The sequence below is a fragment of the Chiloscyllium plagiosum genome, chromosome 25 (assembly GCF_004010195.1).
Source record: "Chiloscyllium plagiosum isolate BGI_BamShark_2017 chromosome 25, ASM401019v2, whole genome shotgun sequence".
Taxonomy (NCBI): domain Eukaryota; kingdom Metazoa; phylum Chordata; class Chondrichthyes; order Orectolobiformes; family Hemiscylliidae; genus Chiloscyllium; species Chiloscyllium plagiosum.
The window spans coordinates 8,266,646-8,288,906 of NC_057734.1; the positions used below are offsets into that span (position 1 = coordinate 8,266,646).

At 42.9% G+C, this 22,261-nt stretch overlaps 1 protein-coding gene across 4 annotated transcripts in view; it reads right to left on the minus strand.

Annotated features, from left to right (window-relative positions):
• Positions 1–22,261, minus strand: part of wscd2 (WSC domain containing 2) — a 561,402-nt gene that overhangs the window by 118,268 nt on the left and 420,873 nt on the right. For all 4 annotated transcript variants that reach the window (XM_043715459.1, XM_043715457.1, XM_043715461.1 and 1 more), the window contains 2 exons: positions 10,956–11,070; positions 8,766–8,950 (listed from right to left, as the gene is read on the minus strand). In XM_043715459.1, coding sequence (XP_043571394.1) covers positions 8,766–8,950; positions 10,956–11,070 — 300 coding nt within the window. The remainder of the gene's footprint in view (positions 1–8,765; positions 8,951–10,955; positions 11,071–22,261) is intronic.

A 22,261-nucleotide genomic window follows, 5' to 3' on the forward strand; every position in this document is an offset into this window, starting at 1 on the left:
TGCACATCCCTGGGCACTATGGGTAATTTAGCATGACCAATTCACCCTAACCTGCACATCCCTGGGCACTATGGGTAATTTAGCATGACCAATTCACCCTAACCTGCACATCCCTGGGCACTATGGGTAATTTAGCATGACCAATTCACCCTAACCTGCACATCCCTGGGCACTATGGGTAATTTAGCATGACCAATTCACCCTAACCTGCACATCCCTGGGCACTATGGGTAATTTAGCATGACCAATTCACCCTAACCTGCACATCCCTGGGCACTATGGGTAATTTAGCATGACCAATTCACCCTAACCTGCACATCCCTGGGCACTATGGGTAATTTAGCATGACCAATTCACCCTAACCTGCACATCCCTGGGCACTATGGGTAATTTAGCATGACCAATTCACCCTAACCTGCACATCCCTGGGCACTATGGGTAATTTAGCATGACCAGCTATCCTTAGTAGCCACACACGCAGACAACAAGCTACATGAATTCGACTGGGACAACACTACTATCATAGGGCAAGCCAGACAGAGAACAGCCAGGGAATTCCTAGAGGCATGGCATTCATCCACAAACTCCATCAACAAACACATCGACCTGGACCCAATATACCAACCACTACAGCGGACAGCTGAAACTGACAACCGGAAGCGGCAGGGACAGACCACTATAAACACCAGAGGAAACATCAAAGAAGCGCTTCGCAGGAGGCTCCCAAGCACTGATGATGTCGCCTAGCCAGGGGACGAAACGTTTGCAACAAAAACTTCCAGCTCGGCGAACAGAACCACAACAACGAGCACCCGAGCTACAAATCTTCGCACAAACGTTGAACTTATTTCGGACTTTGAGCATCAAAGGGTGTTCCCAAGAACCTCAAAAAAATAAAAGAGGTGACACTGAAAAATGTCATGCAGGTCAGACGAAGTGACCAAATACATGCCTGCAAAAAGACATTCTGTACGCCAGCAGTTTGAATGCAGAGAAGGACCAAAACGAAGGGGTTTATGAAGCCACCCAAAACAGTCAATCAAATACAGATGGAAGGCACTCATGTTAATAGCAAGTGACTGTGAGGGCAGATATGTAGGGGGTCAAAGGGTGAGGAGACAGGCACAAGGTTGGAGGAGATTACAGTCGGTTCTGCCACAATGTGAATTGAAGAGTATACACTGTTATTTGTATCAAGTGAACATTCCTTACTTGTGTTGGTTATAATACAATTCCAGTCCCATTGGTTTAAATGGTGCGGCTATTACACGATTTTCTTATAACACGTGACTGCACAGGAATAGAACAGTCGTGTTAGTAGGGAGTGTCAAGGCCATAGAATGATTTATAAAGAAGGTTCACTCCCAATGTTGGCATGGTGATGGAAGTCACTAAGGCCAAGTCCAACAGGAGGCAGTAAGGAGGTGAGGGCAGGGTGGTAACAGATGGCACAGCTTTGGACAAGTTGGAGCTGATGCAGGAATCGGCTTCAGTGCCCAACAATTTGGAAACCGGAGAGTTGGCTGCCAGAAGTAGCAAAATCGAGGATGGGATCAGGTGCTTTGTAACTCAATCCTGGATCCACCGTTCGAATTCTGTAAACTGTCTGGTTTAACTGATGTCAACAGCTGGGGCAGGGAATGGAATTGGGACAAAGGAAAATAAGTAGCTAGACACAGACTACCATTATACAGGGATTTTTCCTGAACTCTACAACTAAACTCAATCCAATTATACAAATCTTTTCTTCAATTAACCAGAATGTTTTCAGTCTCTATTCTCCTGTTAATATCCTGCATATTAAGAGTAAATAACCAACTGAAAGACCGTAGACTATTTGCCTATATTAGACCAATGAAAACAAGCTGTATGATCCGACTAATAACACTGAGGGGAAATTTGAACTAAATGATAATTCATTAATGAAGGTAAAAGTAATTTAAAAATAATTACTGAGGAGCATAAGATTATCATTAGGAGTGCAACTGTAATTATTGCTATTTAATTATGCATGCATTTTGATAACTGTCTCATGTCTCCAGGCAAAGTTCGTTACCATATTTTGCAGATTTTTAAAAAAATATAAAATACATATCAAATGTGGAACTGTTGCCACAGAATATAACAACTTTAAAGGTTGAGTTTATACAAGATGTTAACTGTGACAAGTTGATTTGTTTTTCTATATTCATTCACAGGATGAGGGCTTTGCTGGTTAGGCAGCATTTATTGTCCATCCCTCATTCCCCAGACGACGGTTACGAGCCAACCACATTGCTGTGGGTCTGGAGTCAAATGTAGGCCAGACCAGGTAAGGATGGCACTAAAACAGAAGTTACTGGGCAAGCTCATCAGGTCTGGAAGAATCTGTGAAGAGAAATCAGAGTGACACTCAACCCGAAACATTAACTCTAACTTCTCTTCAAAGATGCTGTCAGACCTGCTGAGCTTTTCCAGCAACTTCTGTTTTTGTTTCTGATTTACAGCATCCACAATTTGTTTGGTCCCTAATCAGGTAAGAATGGCAGCTTCCTTCCTGAAATGACATTAGTGAACCAGGTGAGTTTTTCCAACATTTGGCAATGAATTTGTGGTCATCATTAGATTCTTAATCCCAGATATTTATTGAATTCAAATTCCACCATCTGTCTTAGCAGGATTTGAACCTGGGCTCCCAGAACTTTATCTGGGTCTGTGGATTAACAGTCCAGTGATAATACCATGAGGCCATCACCTCCCTGATTTCCTTCTTAGAAAGGATGTTTTTAAAAAACATGGATACGGGCATTGCTGGCTACGCCCAGCATTTATTGCCCATCCTAGAGGGCGGTTAAGAGTCAACAATATAGCTGTGGGTCTGGAGTCACAGGTAGGCCAGACCAGGTAAGGATGGCAGATTTCTTTCCCTTAGAGTCATCAGTAAACCAGATGGGTTTTCGTAACAATTGGCATGGTTGCCATTAAACAAGATTTTTTTAAAATTCCAGATTTTAATGCAATTTAAGTTTTGCCATCCATCATGGTAGGACTCAAACGTACATCCTCAGAACGTTAGCCTGGGGAGTGGGGCTAGAATACTAGTCCAGTGACATTACCATAATCAAGTCTTGTGACTTAATTAACATTCTGATGATCTGGAATACTTTTTGTTTCTAATTGTTCAATTTTTTCAATGTAATTCACAAACTCAGATCCATTAGAGGGAGGATAAATTCTCACACTACGAGACTCATTAGAGATAAATACACATATTGTCATGAAGATGTGTTACCAGAAATATGAATTGATAATATCAATATAAGTATACTTAAGAGTTTTATCGGATAAACACTTCACAAACCAAAACACAACACTGGCTGCAGTTCTAACAATGCTTCATTTGCAAGGGTCGGTCTCTTGGACGGAGATTCCAAGTCCTTCACTTTCAGAACCACTTTAGATTAGATTACAGTGTGGAAACAGGCCCTTCGGCCCAACAAGTCCACACTGCCCCGCCGAAGCGAAACCCACCCATACCCCTACATTTACCCCTTACCTAACACTACAGGCAATTTAGTATGGCCAATTCACCTGACCCTGCACATCTTTGGATGGTGGGAGGAAACCGGAGCACCCGGAGGAAACCCACGCAGATACGGGGAGAATGTGCAAACTCCACACAGTCAGTCGCCTGAGGCGGGAATTGAACCCGGGTCTCTGGCGCTGTGAGGCAGCAGTGCTAACCACTGTACCACCGTGCCGCCCACTTTCTGAGAGAGGTCACATGAATCAGCTCATGGTTGAAATAAAGTTATTGGAATTAAATCCAGGGAGTCTCACCCCGAGGACATCTCTGTAGGAGTTCCTCAGGGTCATGTCCTAGGGCCAGCCATCTTCAGCTACTTCACCAATGGCCCTTCATAAGGTCAGAAGTGGGAATGTTTGCTGATGACTGCACAATCTTCAGCACCATTCTGAACTTCTCAGGCACTGAAACAGCTGGTTTCCACATACAGGAAGTACTGGACAACATACGGGCTTGCGCTGACAAATGGGAAGTGGCAATCATGACACACAGTGCCAGCCTATGACCACTTCAAATAAGAGAGAATTGAACCCTATACAGCTCTGATTAGACCACACATGGAATATTGTGTTCAGTTTTGGATGCCTTATTATAGGAAGGATGTGGAAGCTTTAGAGAGGGCACAGAGGAGATTTATCAGGATGCTGCCTGGGCTGGAGGGCATGTCTTATGAAGAAACGTTGAGGGAGCTAGGGCTTTTTTCATTTGAGAGAAGAAGTATGAGAAGTACAAGACGATGAGAGGCATAGATAGACTGAATAGTCGGAAACTTTTTCCCCAGGCAGAAATAGCTACCACAAGGGGGCATAATTTTAAGGTGATTGGAGGAAGGTTTAGGGGAGATGACAGAGGTCAGTTCTTTACACAGAGAGTGGTGGGTGTGTGGAATGCACTGCCAGCAGTGGTGGTAGACATTAGGGACATTTAAGTGACTCTTGGTTAGACATATGGATGATAGTAAAATGAAGGGTATGTAGATTAGTTTAATTTTAGAGTAGGATAAAAGGCTGGCACAACGTCAAGGGCTGAAGGGACTGTACTGTTCTATGTTCTGAGTTCTATGAGCCACAATCCCTTGGCATTCAATGACATTACCCTCGCTGAATCCACAACATACCAAAACTTCATGGGATCGGGAGGGCTTTACCATTGAACAAAGTCAGCCAGCTAAATACTGTAGCTGCAAGTATAAATTAGAGGCTGGGAAGAGTGCATCAATTAACTCACCTCCTGTCTCCCTACCCACCATCTCTAAGGAATGGTCAAGGGTTTGACAGAATACTCCCACTTGCTCGAATAGTGGCAACACCAACAACACTCGCAACCCTCCACATCATTCAGGAGAAAGCAGCCTGCTTCATCAGCATCCCATCCACAAATGTCAGCTTTCACTCCCTCCACCACTGACGCTCTGTAGCAGCAGTGTGTAACATCTACAGGATGGACTGCACAACTCCTTGGACAGCACCTTCCAAACCTGTGGCCTCTAGCACAAAGGAGGACAAGGGCAACAGATACATGGGAATGCGACCAACTGCAAGCTCCTCTCCAAGCCACTCACCATCCTCACATGGATGTATACTACTGTTCCTTCACATTAGTTGGTCAGACTCTTGGAACACCCTTCCTAATAGGTGTCTATACTCCAAGGTCTAAAGCAGTTGTACATACATGTGCAACCACCATGTTTTTTAGGGCAGTTAGATGTAGGGCGCCCACATTCTATGAACAAATAACGAAAAAATGATGAGCTTGCATTATAAATTCATAAGAATTAGGGGCAGAATTAGGAGCTGAATCGAGTCTGCTCCTCCATTCAGTCATGGCTGACACACTCCTCACCCCTATTTCCCTGCCTTCTCTCTGTATCTCTTCAACCCATTACCCATTAAACATCTGGCTAACCATTCCTTAAATTTACTCACTTTCCCAGCATCCACCGCACTTTGGGGGTAGCAAATTCCACACATTCTTGACCCTTTGGGAGAAGTAGTTTCTCTTCAGCTCTGTTTTAAATTTGTTTCCCCTTACCCTAAGACTGTGACCTCTCGCCCTAGAATGCCCCACAAGAGGAAGTATCCGCTCCATGTCCATTTTATCCACACCTTTTATCATCTTGAACACTTCAATTTGATCTCACCTCATTCTTCTAAATTCCAGAGAGAATAGGCCGAAACTGTTCATAGAATCAGAGAATCCCTACAGTAGGGAAACAGGCCATTTGGCCCAACAAGTCCATACTGACCCTCCGAAGAGTAACCCACGACCCATTCCCCTACCCTATTACTTTACATTTACCCCTGACTAATGCATCTAGCCTGCACATCCCTGAACACTCTGGGCAATCTTAGCACAGCTAATTCACCTAACCTGCAGATCATTGGACTGTGGGAGGAAACCAGAGTTCCCGGAGGAAAGTTAAACAACCCTTTCATCTGTGGGATCAATCTAGTGAACTTCCTCTGAGCTGCCTCCAATGCCACTCCATCTTTCCTCAAATAAGGGGATCAAAACTGTACACAATACTCCAGGTCTGGTCTCATCAATACCTTGTATAGTTGCAACAATACCTCCTTACCTTTATATTCTGTTCCTTTAGCTATAAAGGCCAACATTCCATTTGCTTTCTTTATTAACTGGGTACCTGCATGCTAGTTTTCTGTGATTCATGGATGATTAGAGTTAAGCAGAATGCAAGTTGATCTTATTGAAACATGTAAAGTTCTGAGGAGAACTTGCTCAGTTAGATGATGAAAGAATATTTCCCCTTGTGGGAGACATTGAACTAGGTAGCACAGTTTAAGGTGCCTCAGAATTAAGGAGGAGATCAGAACTTTTTTTCTTTCAGTTGGTCATTCGTCTCTTCACCAGAACATGGTGGAGGGTGGAGCAGTGAATATTTTTGAGGCTGAGTTAGATTTCTAATTGACAAAGGGAGGCAAAAGGACAGCAGTGGTAGACAGGAAAGTAGTCTTAAGGCCATAGTTAGATCAGGCATCTAACTGGTCTTATCAAATGATACAGCAGACTTGAGGGGCTAAATGGCCTACTTCTGATCTGTATTCATATGTACATTATATGTATAGGATTTTGTTATATAGGAGAAACTTGAATATTACATTCGGTAAGATGGCAAAGTGACTCTGACACTGGACCGGTAATCCAGAGACATTGTTTGGCTTTCCACTTCTGGTACTTGGGATTCTACCAGTCAAACATCCAAGACCGCTCAACTTGAGAAATGTTTCCAATCAAATAAAAACCGTGGTTTCTTTTGGTACAGCTTTAACACAATGGGGTTAAGTCTGATACCACTCATGCAACCAGAATAGATTCTGAACTCACTGTATGTCAGTTACATTTGGATCAGGGACAATCCAGGTTTAATATTCTGCTTGAATCTAGAGTTAACACTGACCATCTCCTCCTGAAATTGCAGCTGGTCACCTCTGAGTCACTGTGGCTCTACTTTCCTTATGGATCAGCTGTGGAAATCTTCTGCAGGTCTGCCGTAAGTTGATTTTTGAATGTTTTCTGGCCTCTTCCCTACTGTGTCCAGCTTCCAATAGACTACCTTCAGGTTGTAAGTTTGCTCATTGAGCTGGTAGGTTTGTTTTCATGAGATTAAACCTTCCAGCTCAGCAAGCAAACTTACAACCTGAACCTCAACCTGAGCTACAAATCTTCTCAAAAATCACATAGACCACCTTGTTGTAAAGGTCGGGCTGGAGGTTATTCACCCTGTGGGACTAGCTACTGAGAATTCTGAATGTTAATAGAAGCTAGTTTACTGTAAACTCTTGTGCAACATCACACTATGTCTGACTGTGTCCAAGACCATGGTCAGGTCTCCTTTTCCATTTGATTGCTGATGTCATCACAGTGGGCGATGTTACCCACAGTCTTGCTGATATTAATCCTTCCAGACCACGGTTAGCTGCATTAAAAATGCTACACTAATACAAATTATAACTGATGATCAAAACATGTCCTTAGCTTTCCTGACTGAATGATTTCCCTCCACCTTCCTTCTTCCAGCTTTTTGATGGCAAGCTCATTTATCAATCTGCCGAGCCCCGTTCCAGTTCTCAGCACCAGAAGGCTGAATAATTCAATTCGCAACAGAAGTGAAGGCACAACAGCCTTCATATTGTCTGCATCTCCCCCTGCCTCAGAACTCCCAATCCTTCCCAATCCCACTACTGAACCATCCCCACTTCTGGTACTTGGGATTCTACCGGTCAAACTTCCAAGACTGCTCAACTTGAGGAATGTTTCCAATCAAGAAAAAAACGTGGTTTCTTTTGGTACAGCTTTAACACCATGGGGTTAAGTCTGATACCACTCATGCAACCAGAACAGATTCTGAACTCACTGTATGTCAGTTACATTCGGATGAGGAACAATCCAGGTTTAATATTCTGCATTAAAGCTAAATCTGCTCAGGTTCTGGCAGAATGATGGAGCCATACGGCATTGGATGAGGCCATTTGACCAGGTGTGACTTTCCTGGGTCTTTGACTGATCCATTCAGCTGGATTCCCTTCCTTCCATAGTCCTGCAAATTCTCCTTTTCAAATAGACATTAAGCAGAGTGTTGTCACTATCGCTTCAGCCAATTAATTGGACGTGGGATGGGTCTTAAAACACGACTTACAGGAAAGAGGATCTATAATTACAGAAATCTATTTGCTCAGCAATTCAGACTGAACCTCTGAGAGCTACCGCAAACAGAGCTCAGGCCTGAAACCACAGCAGTCTCCCAAACACAGCAGGGTTATTTCTGTGGCAGAGTGCAGTTTGTAGGGCACAGTTATATCCATTAAAACATTGAATGAATTCCAATCACATTGCAATGTGGCATTGCTGGATGAATGGCCAAATCATTTTCATTCTGCTTGTAATTTGTGGTGTCGCTATATTTATACCATTTTATGTTCAGTGGTTTACAAGTGTAGGAGAAAGTGAGGACTGCAGAAGCTGGAGATCAGAGTCGGGAGTGTGGTGCTGGGAAAGCACAACAGGTCAGGCAGCATTCAAGGAAGGGGAGAGTCGACGTTTTGGGCATAAGCCCTTCATCAGGAATTTATAAGTGCATCCACATTGTCCCCCAGTACAACCTTATAAACAGGAAAAGGGACAGAAATTCATTCTGGCTCTATGTATGTTGGTCTAGCCCGTCCTGGACAGTTGTGCTTACAGCGTCTAGTGGATTCTCGGGTGAGCTCCAGGTGGTAGACAGACAGACGGTTGGGCCCTCCGCACATGTTGCTCTTCTCACCTTTACACTCCATGCTGCACTCGGAGTCACTCGTGTTCCGGGCCTGGATCTTATGTCCACAATAACACTCTGCTCCAAACTCCAGGCCTGCGTATTGATAACCCCTGGGGAGGTAAGCCAGAGAAATAGTTATATCTGGAACAGATTCTGGGGTGAGATTTGAGCCCACAACCACATGATTGGGAGTCATGTATGAGAACCTGCTTCAGCTATCAAAAGGAAAGAGAAGAGTCAGTGATCTTTACCTTTTATTGTGATCCAGTCTCTTTGCAGGAGAGTCCATTTTTCCAAAACCATCACATAAATGTTACTCTTGCGTTGTGACACAAAATGAATTCAGCTTCAGTTTCTAATTAGCAAACCCTACAGGTTTTATAAAGCGAAAGAAGTTGCACAGAACCTTTTAAAAAGCCTGAACTAGAGTCTTGCCATGTTTTGGGAAGGGTGTGAGTGTCTGAATTGAATAGGAGAGGATTAGTTTGAGATGAGGGATTTTAGATGCGATGTTGGATTGAGGAAGCTGGGGTCGAACTTGTCATTGGAAAGGAGATTGATGACTTTGAGTAAAATCGTAACAATGCTTCAGGAGAACAATTTCACTTAAATTATGACACAGAGTTTTAATTAAACCACTGCACTTAGTGACCAGTGACAGGAATCATCTCCAAATGGGAGAATACCCTGTAAAAATATGACTTGACCCCCATTGCATCATGTGACATTCTTGTCTACATCACCACTCCACCTCAGAGACTGTCTGAATGCAGCTGGCAGACAATGCTAAGTTGCACAGGCGACTGGCACATGGTGCCATCTGCCAGAGTCACCTCACCACCATGAGTTAACATAACAGAGTATCCCAAGGGATTACACTTTTGATATTTCTTTGCTATCCAAGATAAATCTTGGAAATGTCCATTTGTGAGACACCAAAGAGTTGAAATTAAGTTTGGTGCTCTTCTTTCCTCATAAGCACTGCGTAATCAATCAAGTGGTGCATCATTTGTCTACAGCTATAATCACTGTCTGGTAGAACGTCAGTGGGTTGCTACACCAATCTATTACTGGCTTCACATTATTATATTAAAGAATCATATAGCTCCACATTTCAACACTGCACCTTCCCCAACACACAAACATGCAGAGGCACGTGCGAATTTCAGAAAAATAATATGCATTGGCATTGAACATGTCCATTTGCAACACGGTTTGAGAGATGTTCTCATTTCAGGAAGACAATCATGCAATAATTGTTGAAACAAGGGATCAGAGTCTGGTTTTGTGAATAATTTCCCACGTCACAAATCCAACACCTGAGATTAAATGTAAACCCAACGTGTGGACATCACTGCTGAAACAAAAGGCCACAGAGTCATTTAGGAAATAGAAGAAGGATATTTAGCCCATCAAGTTAATGTCAGAACAGCAATCTGGGGCATTGGACTGAACACAGCCTTCAAGGGCAGTCTTTCCTTTTTTTATTATCAGTCAATGACAGAACATTGAAATATTAGAGAGGGTTTATTCATCAATGGATAGGTATAGACATATTGAAGTAAACAGCAGTAACAAAATAAAAACAGTCCATTTTCTGCCCAAGTTATCTGTGTTGCGTGTTACCCACAATATGAGAAAATGGTTCAAATTTTGCATCCGTATTATTTCAACACTTATTTATTCAGCCACTTATTGAATGGCACATTATGAGGACAATTACCTGCTCGCTTCCATCTTGGTCCCATACTCCTTAGACACTTGCGACTATAGAGACCTCAGGTTTGAAGTTCTGAATGGACTCCCCATCTCAACAACTTGTTGCAGGGAGGAAATACCAGATTGCCACTACTCTTAGCTTGCAGGAGTGCTCTTTGACATCATCCCTGAAAAGTCTGGCTCTACTTTTAAGGAATAACTCATTGTATTAGGATCGGGTAATGGAGGAAATCAGTTCTATCTATCTATCTATTAAGGCCTGTTAATCCGTGGGAAATGTACACTAGCAACCAAGGAAGAGCAGAACTGTAAAATATCCTTATGTTCAATTACCAGTTATAACTGGAGAGATCATTAAATAAAGTGAAATTCATAAGTTGAACTCTGCAACCCTACCTTTCAGCACAGTTGTCCTGGCAACGAAATACTGTCATCTTTCTGTAGTCAAAGAATGCTGTTCCCCTCAAGGCTCTCTGCTTGGTGTTATCAAAATAACAGCCGATATATTTGGCTGGGAACAGAAAAGAAAAGGCACACAATGTAACAATAGATAAAAATTCACAGTGTAGAAATTCATCAGATAGAGCCTGGGGCTAGAGGTTACTCCAGCTGCTTCACCATGAAACTGCCTCCTGTTTTCCAACAAATCAGGTAAAACCGACTGACTGCGATTCAGATAGAGGCTGTGGTACATGTGGACGTTTTAATTGCCTAACAGCAGAGGTGATGAATGTGAAAACTGCAGGGGTTTTCCATTGCTGAAACACCTGGGGGGAAGGAGGGGACAGGGGCAGGACGCGTGTTATCATTCAAAGGTCTAAAACTGTGCATAGCAAAGGGATTGTTAAAAAAAAGGAACAGCCAGGACTAGCATGTCATGCCCACAACCCATGAATGAATAATGCAAACAGTAACTTTTAATAAAGCAAGATATTTCCAGGTTGAATTCCCATTGGAATTTATTAGATTCTGACAATATCCAGGACAATACTGCGAGTGAAACAGATACATATTCTTCATTTTGTCTGATTATTTTCATCGATCATTTGTTAAAATATTGTAGGTAGTAAAGGCTGTTCATCGAGAATCACCCAATCAGATAACAAAGACTCTGTTTGCTTTCCAATTGGTCGGGGAAGGCAGGATCCAGAAAGTTCACTCGTCAGGCTCAATTGTTAATGGATACAATTTGTCGGATAGATAAGAGAGGGACCAATAGATGTAAAATATCTGGATTTCCAAAAGGCATTTGATAAGGATCCATATAAAAAAATGGCATGAGAAAAATCAAAACAACGGCACTTTTAAAAGGGAAAGGGACAGACAAAGGCAACACGTGGTCTGGTCAGTGTAGGAGAAAGAGAAAGAGAGAGAGAGAGAGAGAGAGAGAAACCCACACTGCTAACTGACAGAGCAGTGAACCTGCGCAGTTACTGCCCTTGCTGTTGAATTCATATGTTGCTGGACATCAGAGTGCATTTGGGAAAATTAATAAACAGTGAAATTCACAATTTGATCTTGGAGGAACCTGTTTGGGAGAGGTCACAACACAGAAACAGAAAAGTGAATACTTTAAGTATAGCCTTGCTGTAAATCTGCAATACTGAGTAGAGTGGGTTCTTTCTTGATTATACATTTTATTGAGATATGAATTTAAAAGGAGGTCCTCAAGAGTAGTAATCTCTGGATTACTCCCAGTGCTACGAGCTGTGAAGGCAGGAATAGGAGGATAGAGCAGATGAATGCATGGCTGAGGAGCTGGTGTATGGGAGAAGGATTCACATTTTTGTATCATTGAAATCTCTTCTGGGGTAGAAGTGATCTGTACAAGAAGGACAGATTACACCTGAATTGTAAGGGGACTAATATACTGGCAGAGAGATCTGCTAGAGCTGTTTGGGAGGATTTAAACTAGTAAGGTGGGGGGTGGCGGGACCCAGGGAGATAATGAGGAAAGTGATCGATCTGAGACTGGCACAGTTGAGAAAAGAAGCAAGCTCGGGTTCAGTTCCCGCCTCAGGTGACTGACTGTGTGGAGTTTGCACATTCTCCCCGTGTCTGCGTGGGTTTCTTCCGGGTGCTCCGGTTTCCTCCCACAATCAAAAGATGTGCAGGTCAGGTGAATTGGCCATGCTAAATTGCCCGTAGTGCGAGGTGAAGGGGTAAATGTAAGGGAATGGGTCTGGGTAGGTTGCGCTTCGGCGGGTCGATGTGGACTTGTTGGGCCGAAGGGCCTGTTTCCGCACTGTGAGTAATCTAATCTAATCAAACAGTCTGGGCAGGCAGGGACAAAACAGAGAACAAAGTAGGATGGATAAATTAAACTGCATTTATTTCAATACAAGAGGCCTAACAGGGAAGACAGATGAACTCAGGGGAAAGTTAGGAACACGAGACTGGGATATCATAGCAATTACAGAAATATGGCTCTGGGATGGACAGGACTGGCAGCTTAATGTTCCAGGATACAAATGCTACAGGAAGGACAGAAAGGGAGGCAAGAAAGGAGGGGACTGTACTGAGGGAAGACATTCCCGAAAATATATCCAGGGAAGTTATTTGGGTGGAACTGAGAAATAAGAAAGGGATGATCATCTTATTTGGATTGTATTACAGACCCCCTAACAGTCAGAGGGAAATTGAGAAACAAACTTGTAAAGAGATCTCAGCTATCTGTAAGAATAATAGAGTGGTTATGGGAAGGGATTTTAACTTTCCAAACATAGACTGGGACTGCCATAGTGTTAAGGGTTTGGATGGAGAGGAACGTGTTAAGTGTGTGCAAGAACATTTTCTGATTCAGAATGTGGATGTACCTACGACAGAAGGTGCAAAATTTGAACTACTCTTGGGAAATAAGGCAGGGCAGGTGACTGAGGTGTCAGTAGCGGAGCACTTTGGGGCCAGCGACCATAATTCCATTAGTTTTAAAGTAATGATGGAAAATAATAGACCAGATCTAAAAGTTGAAGTTCTAAATTTCAGGAAGGCTAATCTTGACGGTATCAGGTAATAACTTTCAAAAGCTGATTGGGGCAGACGTTCGCAGGGAAAGGGACGAATGAAAAATGGAAAGCCTTCAGAAATGAGATAACAAGAGCCCAGAGACAGTATGTTCCTGTCAGGGTGAAAGGGAAGGCTGGTAGGTGCAGAGAATGCTGGATGACTAAAGAAATTAAGGGTTTAGCAAAGACAAAGAAGGAAGCATATGTCAGGTATAGACAGCATAGATCAAATGAATCCTGTCTATAAAGAGTATAAAGCAAGTAGAATATACTTAAGAGGGAAATCAGGAGGGCAAAAAAGGACATAAGATGGCTTTGGCAAATAGAATTAAGGAGAATCCAAAGGGATTTTACAAATACATTAAGGACAAAAGGGTAACTAGGGAGAGAACAGGGCCCCTGAAAGATCAGCAAGGCGGCCTCTTTGTGGAGCCGCAAGAGATGGGGGAGATACCAAACGAGTATTTTGCATCTGTGTTCACTGTGGAGAAGGTCATGGAAGATATAGACTGTAGAGAAATAGATGGTGTCATCTTGAAAAATGTCCATATTACAGAGGAGGAAGTGCTAGATGTCTTGAAACGCATAAAGGTGGATAAATCCCCAGGACCTGATCAGATGTACCCTGAAACTCTGTGGGAAGCTAGAGAAGTGATTGCTGGGCCTCTTGCTGAGATATTTGTATCATCAATAATCACAGATGAAGTGCTGTAAGACTGGAGGTTGGCAAACGTCGTGCCACTGTTTAAGAAAAGTGGTAAGGACAAGCCAGGGAACTATAGACCAGTGAGCCTGATGTCGGTGGTGGGCAAGTTGTTGGAGGGAATCCTGAGGGACAGGATGTACATGTATTTGGAAAGGCAAGGACTGATTAGGGATAGTCAACATGGCTTTGTGCATGGGAAAACATGTCTCACAAGACTCATTGAGTTTTTTGAAAAATTAACAAAGAGGATTGATGTGGGCAAAGCGGTAGACATGATCTATATGGACTTCAGTAAGGTGTTCGACAAGGCTCCCCATGGGAGACCGGTGAGCAAGGTTAGACCTCATGGAATATAAGGAGAACTAGGCATTTGGATACAGAACTGGTTCAAAAGTAGAAGACAGAGGGTGGTGGTGGAGGGTTGTTTTTCAGACTGGAGGCCTGTGACCAGTGGAGTGCCACAAGGATTGGTGCTGGGGCCATTACTTTTCGTCATTTATATAAATGATTTGGATGTGAGTATAAGAGGTATAGTGAACAAGTTTGCAGATGACACCAAAATTGGAGGTGTAGTGGACAGCGACGAGGGTTACCTCAGATTACAACAGGATCTTGATCAGATGGGCCAATGTGCTAAGGAGTAGCAGATGGAGTTTAATTCAGATAAATGTGAGGTGCTGCATTTTCGGAAAGCCAATCATAGCAGGACCTTTACACTTAATGGTAAGGTCCTAATGAGTGTTGCTGACCAAAGAGACCTTGCAGTGCAGATTCATAACTCCTTGAAAGTAGAGTCACAGGTAGGTAGGATAGTGAAGAAGGCATTTGGTCTGCTTTATTTTATTGGTCAGAGTACAGAGCACAGGAGTTGGGAGGTCATGTTGTGGCTGTACAGGACATTGGTTAGGCCACTGTTGGAATATTGCGTGCAATTCTGGTCTCCTTCCTATGAGAAGGATATTGTAAAACTTGAAAGAGTTCAGAAAAGATTTATAAGGATGTTGCCAGGGTTGGAGGATTTGAGCTATAGGGAGAGGTTGAATAGGCTGGGGCTGTTTTCCCTGGAAAATCGGAGGCTGAGGGGTGACCTCATGGAGATTTATAAAATCATGAGGGAGATGGGTAGGACAAATAGACAAAGTATTTTCCTTGGGGTGGGGGAGTCCAGAACTAGAGGGCATAGATTCAGGATGAGAGGGGAAAGATATAAAAGATACCTAAGGGGCAACTTTTTCACGCAGAGGGTGGTGTGTGTGTGTGTGTGTGGAATGGGCTGCCAGAGGAAGTGGTGGAGGCTGGTGCAATTGCAACATTTAAAAGTAATCTGGATGGGTATATGAATAGGAAGGGTTTAGAGAGATATGGGCTGGGTGCTGGCAGGTGGGACTAGATTGGGTTGGGTTATCTGGTCGGCATGGACGAGTTGGACCGAAGGGTCTGTTTCCGAGCTGTACATCTCTATGACTCTCTGACTCTATGACTGTCTGTATGGGATTTGCATATTCTCCCTGCTGTGTGCTTCGGTTTCCTCCCACACTTCCAAAGATGTGCAGGAGATGTGGATTGGCCATGCTAATTTGCCAATTAGCCAGGTGTGCCGGCTAGGTGGGTTAGCCATGGGGAATGAGGGGTAGGGAGTGGGTCTGGGTGGGATGCTCTTCAGAGGGGCATGTTGATTCAATGGGCTAAATATCCTGCTTTCACACTGTAGGGATTCTATTCTATGATGATATTGCTTGACCTGATGCTCATATTGCATGTTGGAGCATGTTTGATGAGCTATATAGTCTACCCCTTCTCCTATTCCTTGTGTGAGCTTCCAGTGTGAAAAGGCGATCCAAATTGGTGCTCTCTGATCAAGCTCAATTATGCAGCTTCCCCAGTTGTGTAAAACATACAATGGCTGCTGACATTTGGAATCAAGTCCCTTCATAAATGCGAAGACAGGACAAGCACAACAGGAATAAAACCAGCTCAACACAATATTTGCAGAAAACAGTGGCTTTTCCCCTTGCATCCTCCCAAGTGACGCTGAAAGTTCATTCTCTGTGAGGGCGATAGTGAAAAATGAGCATTGCTATAACGCACACCGCACTTGCCCATCAACTCCATGCTGATCCCCCGAAGAGCAAATCACCCAGACTCACCCCCGACAACTCTGCATTTCCCCATGTCTAATCCACCTAACCTGCACATCTTTGGACTGTGGGAGGAAACCCACACAAACATGGGGAGAATGTACAAACTCTACACAATTGCCTGAGGGTGGAATTGAACCCAGGTCGTTGGCACTGTGAGGCAGCAATGCTAACCACTGAGGCACTGTGTTATTCTTGCCAGAGAGGGCCCAGTTCCAGGATTCCTGCCTGTTATGAAGTTAACGGCATGTAATGTGCCTTTAAGAGAGAGTGAAGGCTCGTTTGCACTGAGAGCTTGCAGGCACCTGTCATGTGACTGACTAGCAGTCTCAGAGTGTACTTGAAAATTGAAAATATGTAACATTTGGCTGTGAAACAAATACCTCAGTTTGGGTTGCTATGTTTTCAAAACAGTTTATATTTAACCAATCCATTTAAATTATGCCCCAGGACACTCAAACCTAATCAAATTTGAATGTTATTGTTTTGACAACATCTAACCAATGAGACGATCCAATGTTTGGGGTATAAAAGAAGCCAGCATTTTGAAACTTATCCAGACAGACAGTAACCAACTGCTATTGTCAGAGTAAAGGCCAGCTAAATATTCTCTATCAAAGGTACCTTTCTCATATGAAACAGCAAAGGACCAAAGACAACCCAGGGAGATCTACAGCCAGAGGAAGACAGACACTGGAGACAGCAGCTGCTGTAGGGGTTTAAAAATTAAGTTGATGTAATTTTAATAGGGGTCTTTATTGGAACAGTGTATGGTTATAGAGTTGGAGGCAGGTAACAAGCTGTTAGGAGAAAAGAGGCTGCGAGTTATACATAGTTGTTGTTTAATGTTCACTTTTGGAGATAACGAATAAATAGATATTTTTTCTTTAAATTGTGAATTTGGGAGTTCTCTGTCATTCTTAACAGATTACGAGGCAAGGTGAGCTTTTCTGGGTGTTCGGTTTAATTAGCAGAGGGGTTCACCACCGTGTCATAACGCTGTCTCATTCCCGTTTTCATCAGTGCTGGGCCAGGGTGCAGACAGTTAGCCTGAACACAGCTCTCTTGCCTTTACCTGCTCCATTGTGGGGTGGGTAACCTTTGTAGACTGAGCCTGCAATTGCACTGCAGTCGGATACCTTCAGTACGACTTTACAATCTAGACATAGTTCATGACCTCTCAGAGAAGGTGTCAACCATGGCGATTGCCAGGCCCAAGTGAGGAAGCAAAAGTGAACACAGCTACCTTGAATTCTTTCATTGCCATGCTCAGTCTTCCTTAGGTTTCAAAGATTAGATTCTGTATTGTTAGTTAGACCCACCTTTCCTGCATTGCTTGATTTTGGTGTGTGTCCCGCTGAGGTACGTTAATCATGACACTGATCAACATAGTGAAAGTATTGAGATGCATGACAATATTTCTCACATTGGAAAAACTCTCATTCATTCAAAACATAAAAACAAAACACTGCTTGTGATCTCTAGTGATCTCATAATCTGAAGTGATTTAAATACTCTGAACTCATATGGAAACAAAACAAAATATTTCAGTAACTTTCACTTTGGGAAATAATAAAGAACCACCTTCCCTTAAGCTCCCAGACTCTTATGATTGACAGAACATCTGGTGTAGCTACAGTAAAGGTCATTCTTTTTCAATTTCAATAGAGTCTATTGTTTATATCTCCCAACATTTGTATTATGGCTGATCCTATTATGAATGCTTGTCTGAGTTTCAATAGGTCAAGAACAATTTATCTCTGCAGTGTGCTGTGATATTATTTGATTGACAATCTTAGGAGAGTAGTAAAGAATTACAATTGTTGTGGTTACTGAAATAAATCAGTTTATTTTAATTAACCGATCGGTCACTTGAGGGAATTAAATTCTTTTGATTGCAGGACTTTTCAGTCTGAAGAGTACATGAGCGAGAGCTCCCTTAGACTGTTTGAAGTTTGATTTTCTTTTCATTACCATTTCTCAGACTTAGCTCATGGTGAATATTAGGTGAAAGTGAGGACTGCAGATGCTGGAAATCAGAGTCGAGAGTGTGGTGCTGTAAAAGCACAGCAGGTCAGGCAGCATCCGAGAAGCAGGAAAATCGACCTTTTGGGCAAAAAGCCCTTCATCAGGAAACATCAATTCTCCTGCTTCTCGGGTGCTGCCTGACCTGCTGTGCTTTTCCAGCACCACAATCATGGTGGATATTGGAAAAGTGGCAATGGAGCATGGAGGTAGCAATGGGATAAGGTGAAGCATGAGGATATGAGAAAGCATGAGGTAATGATTGGTTAGGGGTATGATGATATAACGGAGGAGGGCATGTCGGGTGACATGGATGAGGGATGACGATTTGAGTTTCAGAAATTCATCACGAGAACTGCACTGGTGTCTCAGGAAATGGAGGCAGAAATTCTAGCTTCCAGCCTCACTATCTACCTGCTTCTACTGTTCACTCAGGCCTCCAACAGGCCTCTACCTCAGGGGAATTTTCCAACTTGATCTTTTGACCTCCTGCATAAAAATCCAGCCCAGTGATTCTCTGGGCAGGATACATGGCAGTAAATATGGAGAATGTGAAATGGACCGGTAGCTATCTGAGCTCATTGTGACATCCATCAGCAGGACTCACCAACATAATCAGAGTGTTATTGCAAATCCCAGAAGATGTACCATCTCTATGTATACAATTCTGAGACGTGTGTCTTCAGCTGTGGCCTGCTAACCTTTTTCCCACGGCATGTTACAGTTTGATTATAGACAGTCCACTGATTCTGAGGGCTTCAAAAGTTAACAAAAGTGGAAAAAGACAGAAAATCAATTATTTATAAAGGATTACAGCATTAGCTACAATGGCTCTCATATTAAACTAGTCCCACGATTTGGAGAGACCCCACAGACAGATCCCTAATGGATGGTAAACTGAGAATCATTGAGTCCCATCGAATCCCAGTGATCCTTTCAATGAATACTAAAGAAGGCACATTGGAATTCTTCCAAAAGAAACATAGCGATTACAGTGAATACCCGTGTAGCACACAATGACCTATTTATGTGAAGCCATTGCATAGACAAGCTTTGTGGTAATTTAGTTTTTAAACTCAATTCACTGGGTCACACAATGTGAGGCTAGAGGGCAGTCTATTCATTAATCAAGCAACAAAATTGAGAGATTTGCTGGCGAACTATGACGATTAGTAGATAAACTAATGCCTCAGATTTCCAATTCTGTTTTTTAATATTGTTGTTGAAAAAACCCAGGCAATTGTCAAAAAGACAAACTGAAGATGTGGTAAGGGAAACAGTAACTGATGAGGCTTGACTGAGAATTTTTGTTTTAGCTCACTCACTGGATGTGGGCATTTTTTGACCAGGCCAGTATTCATTGCCCTAATTACAAGGACTTTTTTTTTAAAATTCAGAGTTTTCTCACTCTGAAGAGTACATGGGAGAGAACCCACCCTCTGATTGTTTGAAATTTACTTCTTATTTCATTACCATTTCTCAGACTTGGCTCCTAGGTCACAGTGGAAGGTTGGGAAAATGGCGATAGAGCAGAGAGATGGCAATGGGACTAGGTGGAGCCCAGATCCTCAGAGCATCAGCTGTGTTTCTGGAAAAATAGTCTAAAGATAATACCATTCGCCAGTGCCTCCCCCACATTTTATAGACCTATGGATTTTAGCTGAAAAGGAGGTGAAGGGATCCACAGTTTTAATGGATTATGAAAAACTGATCTGGAAACAAAGCAATGCATTGCCTGTAAAACTCTGGTTCTTTTATTTCAGGAAATTTATATTTGCCACAGCAAGTGAGGGACCAAAATTCATCAGACTGAGTCATAGTATCATGGAGTTGTACAGCACAGCAGCAGACCTTTTGATCCAACTCGATCATGCCAACCAGATATCCTAAATTAATCTAGTGCTATTTGCCAGCACCCGGCCTATATCCCTCTGCACCTTTTCTATTCATTTACCCATCCAGATGCCTTTTAAATGTTGTCATTGTACCAGCCTCCACCACTTCCTCAGGCAGCTCATTTCATACACGCACCACCCTCTGTGTGAAAGAGTTGCTCCTTCAGTCCCTTTTAAATCTTTCCCCTCTCACTTTAAACCTATGCTCTCTAGTTTTGAACTTCCTTACACTGGGGAAAAGATTTTGGCTATTTACCCTATCTATGCCCTTCATAATTTTATAAACTTCTATAAGGTCACCCCTCAACCTCCGACGCTCCAAGGAAAAGAGCCCCAGTCTACTCAGCCTCTCGCTATAGCTCAAACCGTCTAACATTGGCAACTTCCTTGGGAATCTACATTCCCGGAATGAGAATGTTATCGTAGGAAAAGAGATTGATTGGAATGGGCTTATATCCTTGTCACAAAGCTGGTCTTTCTTTCTAAAAGCTGGTCCTTTTCTCAAGGATACTGTGTTCTTGATTATTTCAGAGGGTCATAAAACCCTCCTAGCTCTGAGGTGACTAGTTTGGTACAGAGATGAAAAAGGCTGTTGAGAGGCCTTTCGTTTATATGTAAAGAGATGAGACTTCAGGCCAAAGTGGTCATGTTTTAGAAGTGACCCGTATAATGAAAGGAGAGTGGTCAGCTTTCTAGCTGAGCAGTTTAGTTCAGTCCAGAACTGAGTCGGAGTTCAACATTGAACTGTGTGAAAACCTCTCTCTCTCTCTGCCTTTCTAACTTCAACCTGTAAGCATCTGACCCTTTTTTGTACTATGTTTTAAAGAGGGTTTGCTTATTGAGACTGTTGTGATTATTCAGAACAGCGTAATTAAGTCTAGTTTGGATAGACTAAGTTTCTTAGGGGTTCTTTATTCTTTGAGTTTCATTGTGTAATTTTGTGAATAATATTTTTGCCTGTTTTCAATCTGGGGGAGGGTTTAAACTAACTCTGCAGGGGCATGGGAACCCAGACTGTAGCTTTAGGGTGCAGGACCTGGAGTGTAGGGAGGTTAGGAACATGGCATCAATTTCAAAGGAGGGTGCCTGTAAACAGGAAAGTGGTTTGAAGTGTGTATACTTCAATGCAAGAAGTATATGGAATAAGGTCGGTGAACTTGCAGCATGGGTTGGTACCTGGGGACTTCGATGCTGTGGCTATTACGGAGACATGGGTAGAACAGGGACAGGATTGGCTGTTGCAGGTTCCAGGGTTTAAATGTTTTAGTAGGGTCAGAGGTGAGGGTAAAAGAGGGGGAGGTGTGGCATTGCTTGTCAAAGATAGTATTACAGCTGTGGAAAGGACGATAGATGAAGACTCGCCATCTGAGGTAGTTTGGGCTGAGGTTAGGAATAAGAAAGGTGAGCTCACCCTGTTAGGAGATTTTTACAGGCCTCCTAATAGTCCTAAAATCGTAGAAGAAAGGATTGCGAGGATGATTCAAAAGAAGAGTGAAAGTAATAGGGAGGTTGTTATGGGGGACTTTAACTTTCCTGATATTGATTGGGAAAGCTATAGCTCAAGTTCGTTAGATGAGTCAGTGTTTGTCCAATGTGTGCAGAAGGGTTTCCTGACACAATATGTAGATAGGCCAACAAGAGGTGAGGCCATACTGGATTTGGTTCTGGGTAACGAACCAGGCCAGGTGTTAGAATTAGAGGTAGGTGAGCACTTTGGGGACAGTGACCACAATTCAGTGACCTTTACTCTAGTGATGGAGAGGGATAAGAGTGCACTACAGGGCAAGAGTTATAGCTGGGGTAAGGGAAATTATGATGCGGTGAGGCATGACTTAGGATGTGTGGCCTGGAAAAGTAAGCTTCAAGGCAAGGATGTAATTGATATGTGGAGCTTGTTCAAGAAGCAACTATTGAGTGTCCTTGATAAGCATGT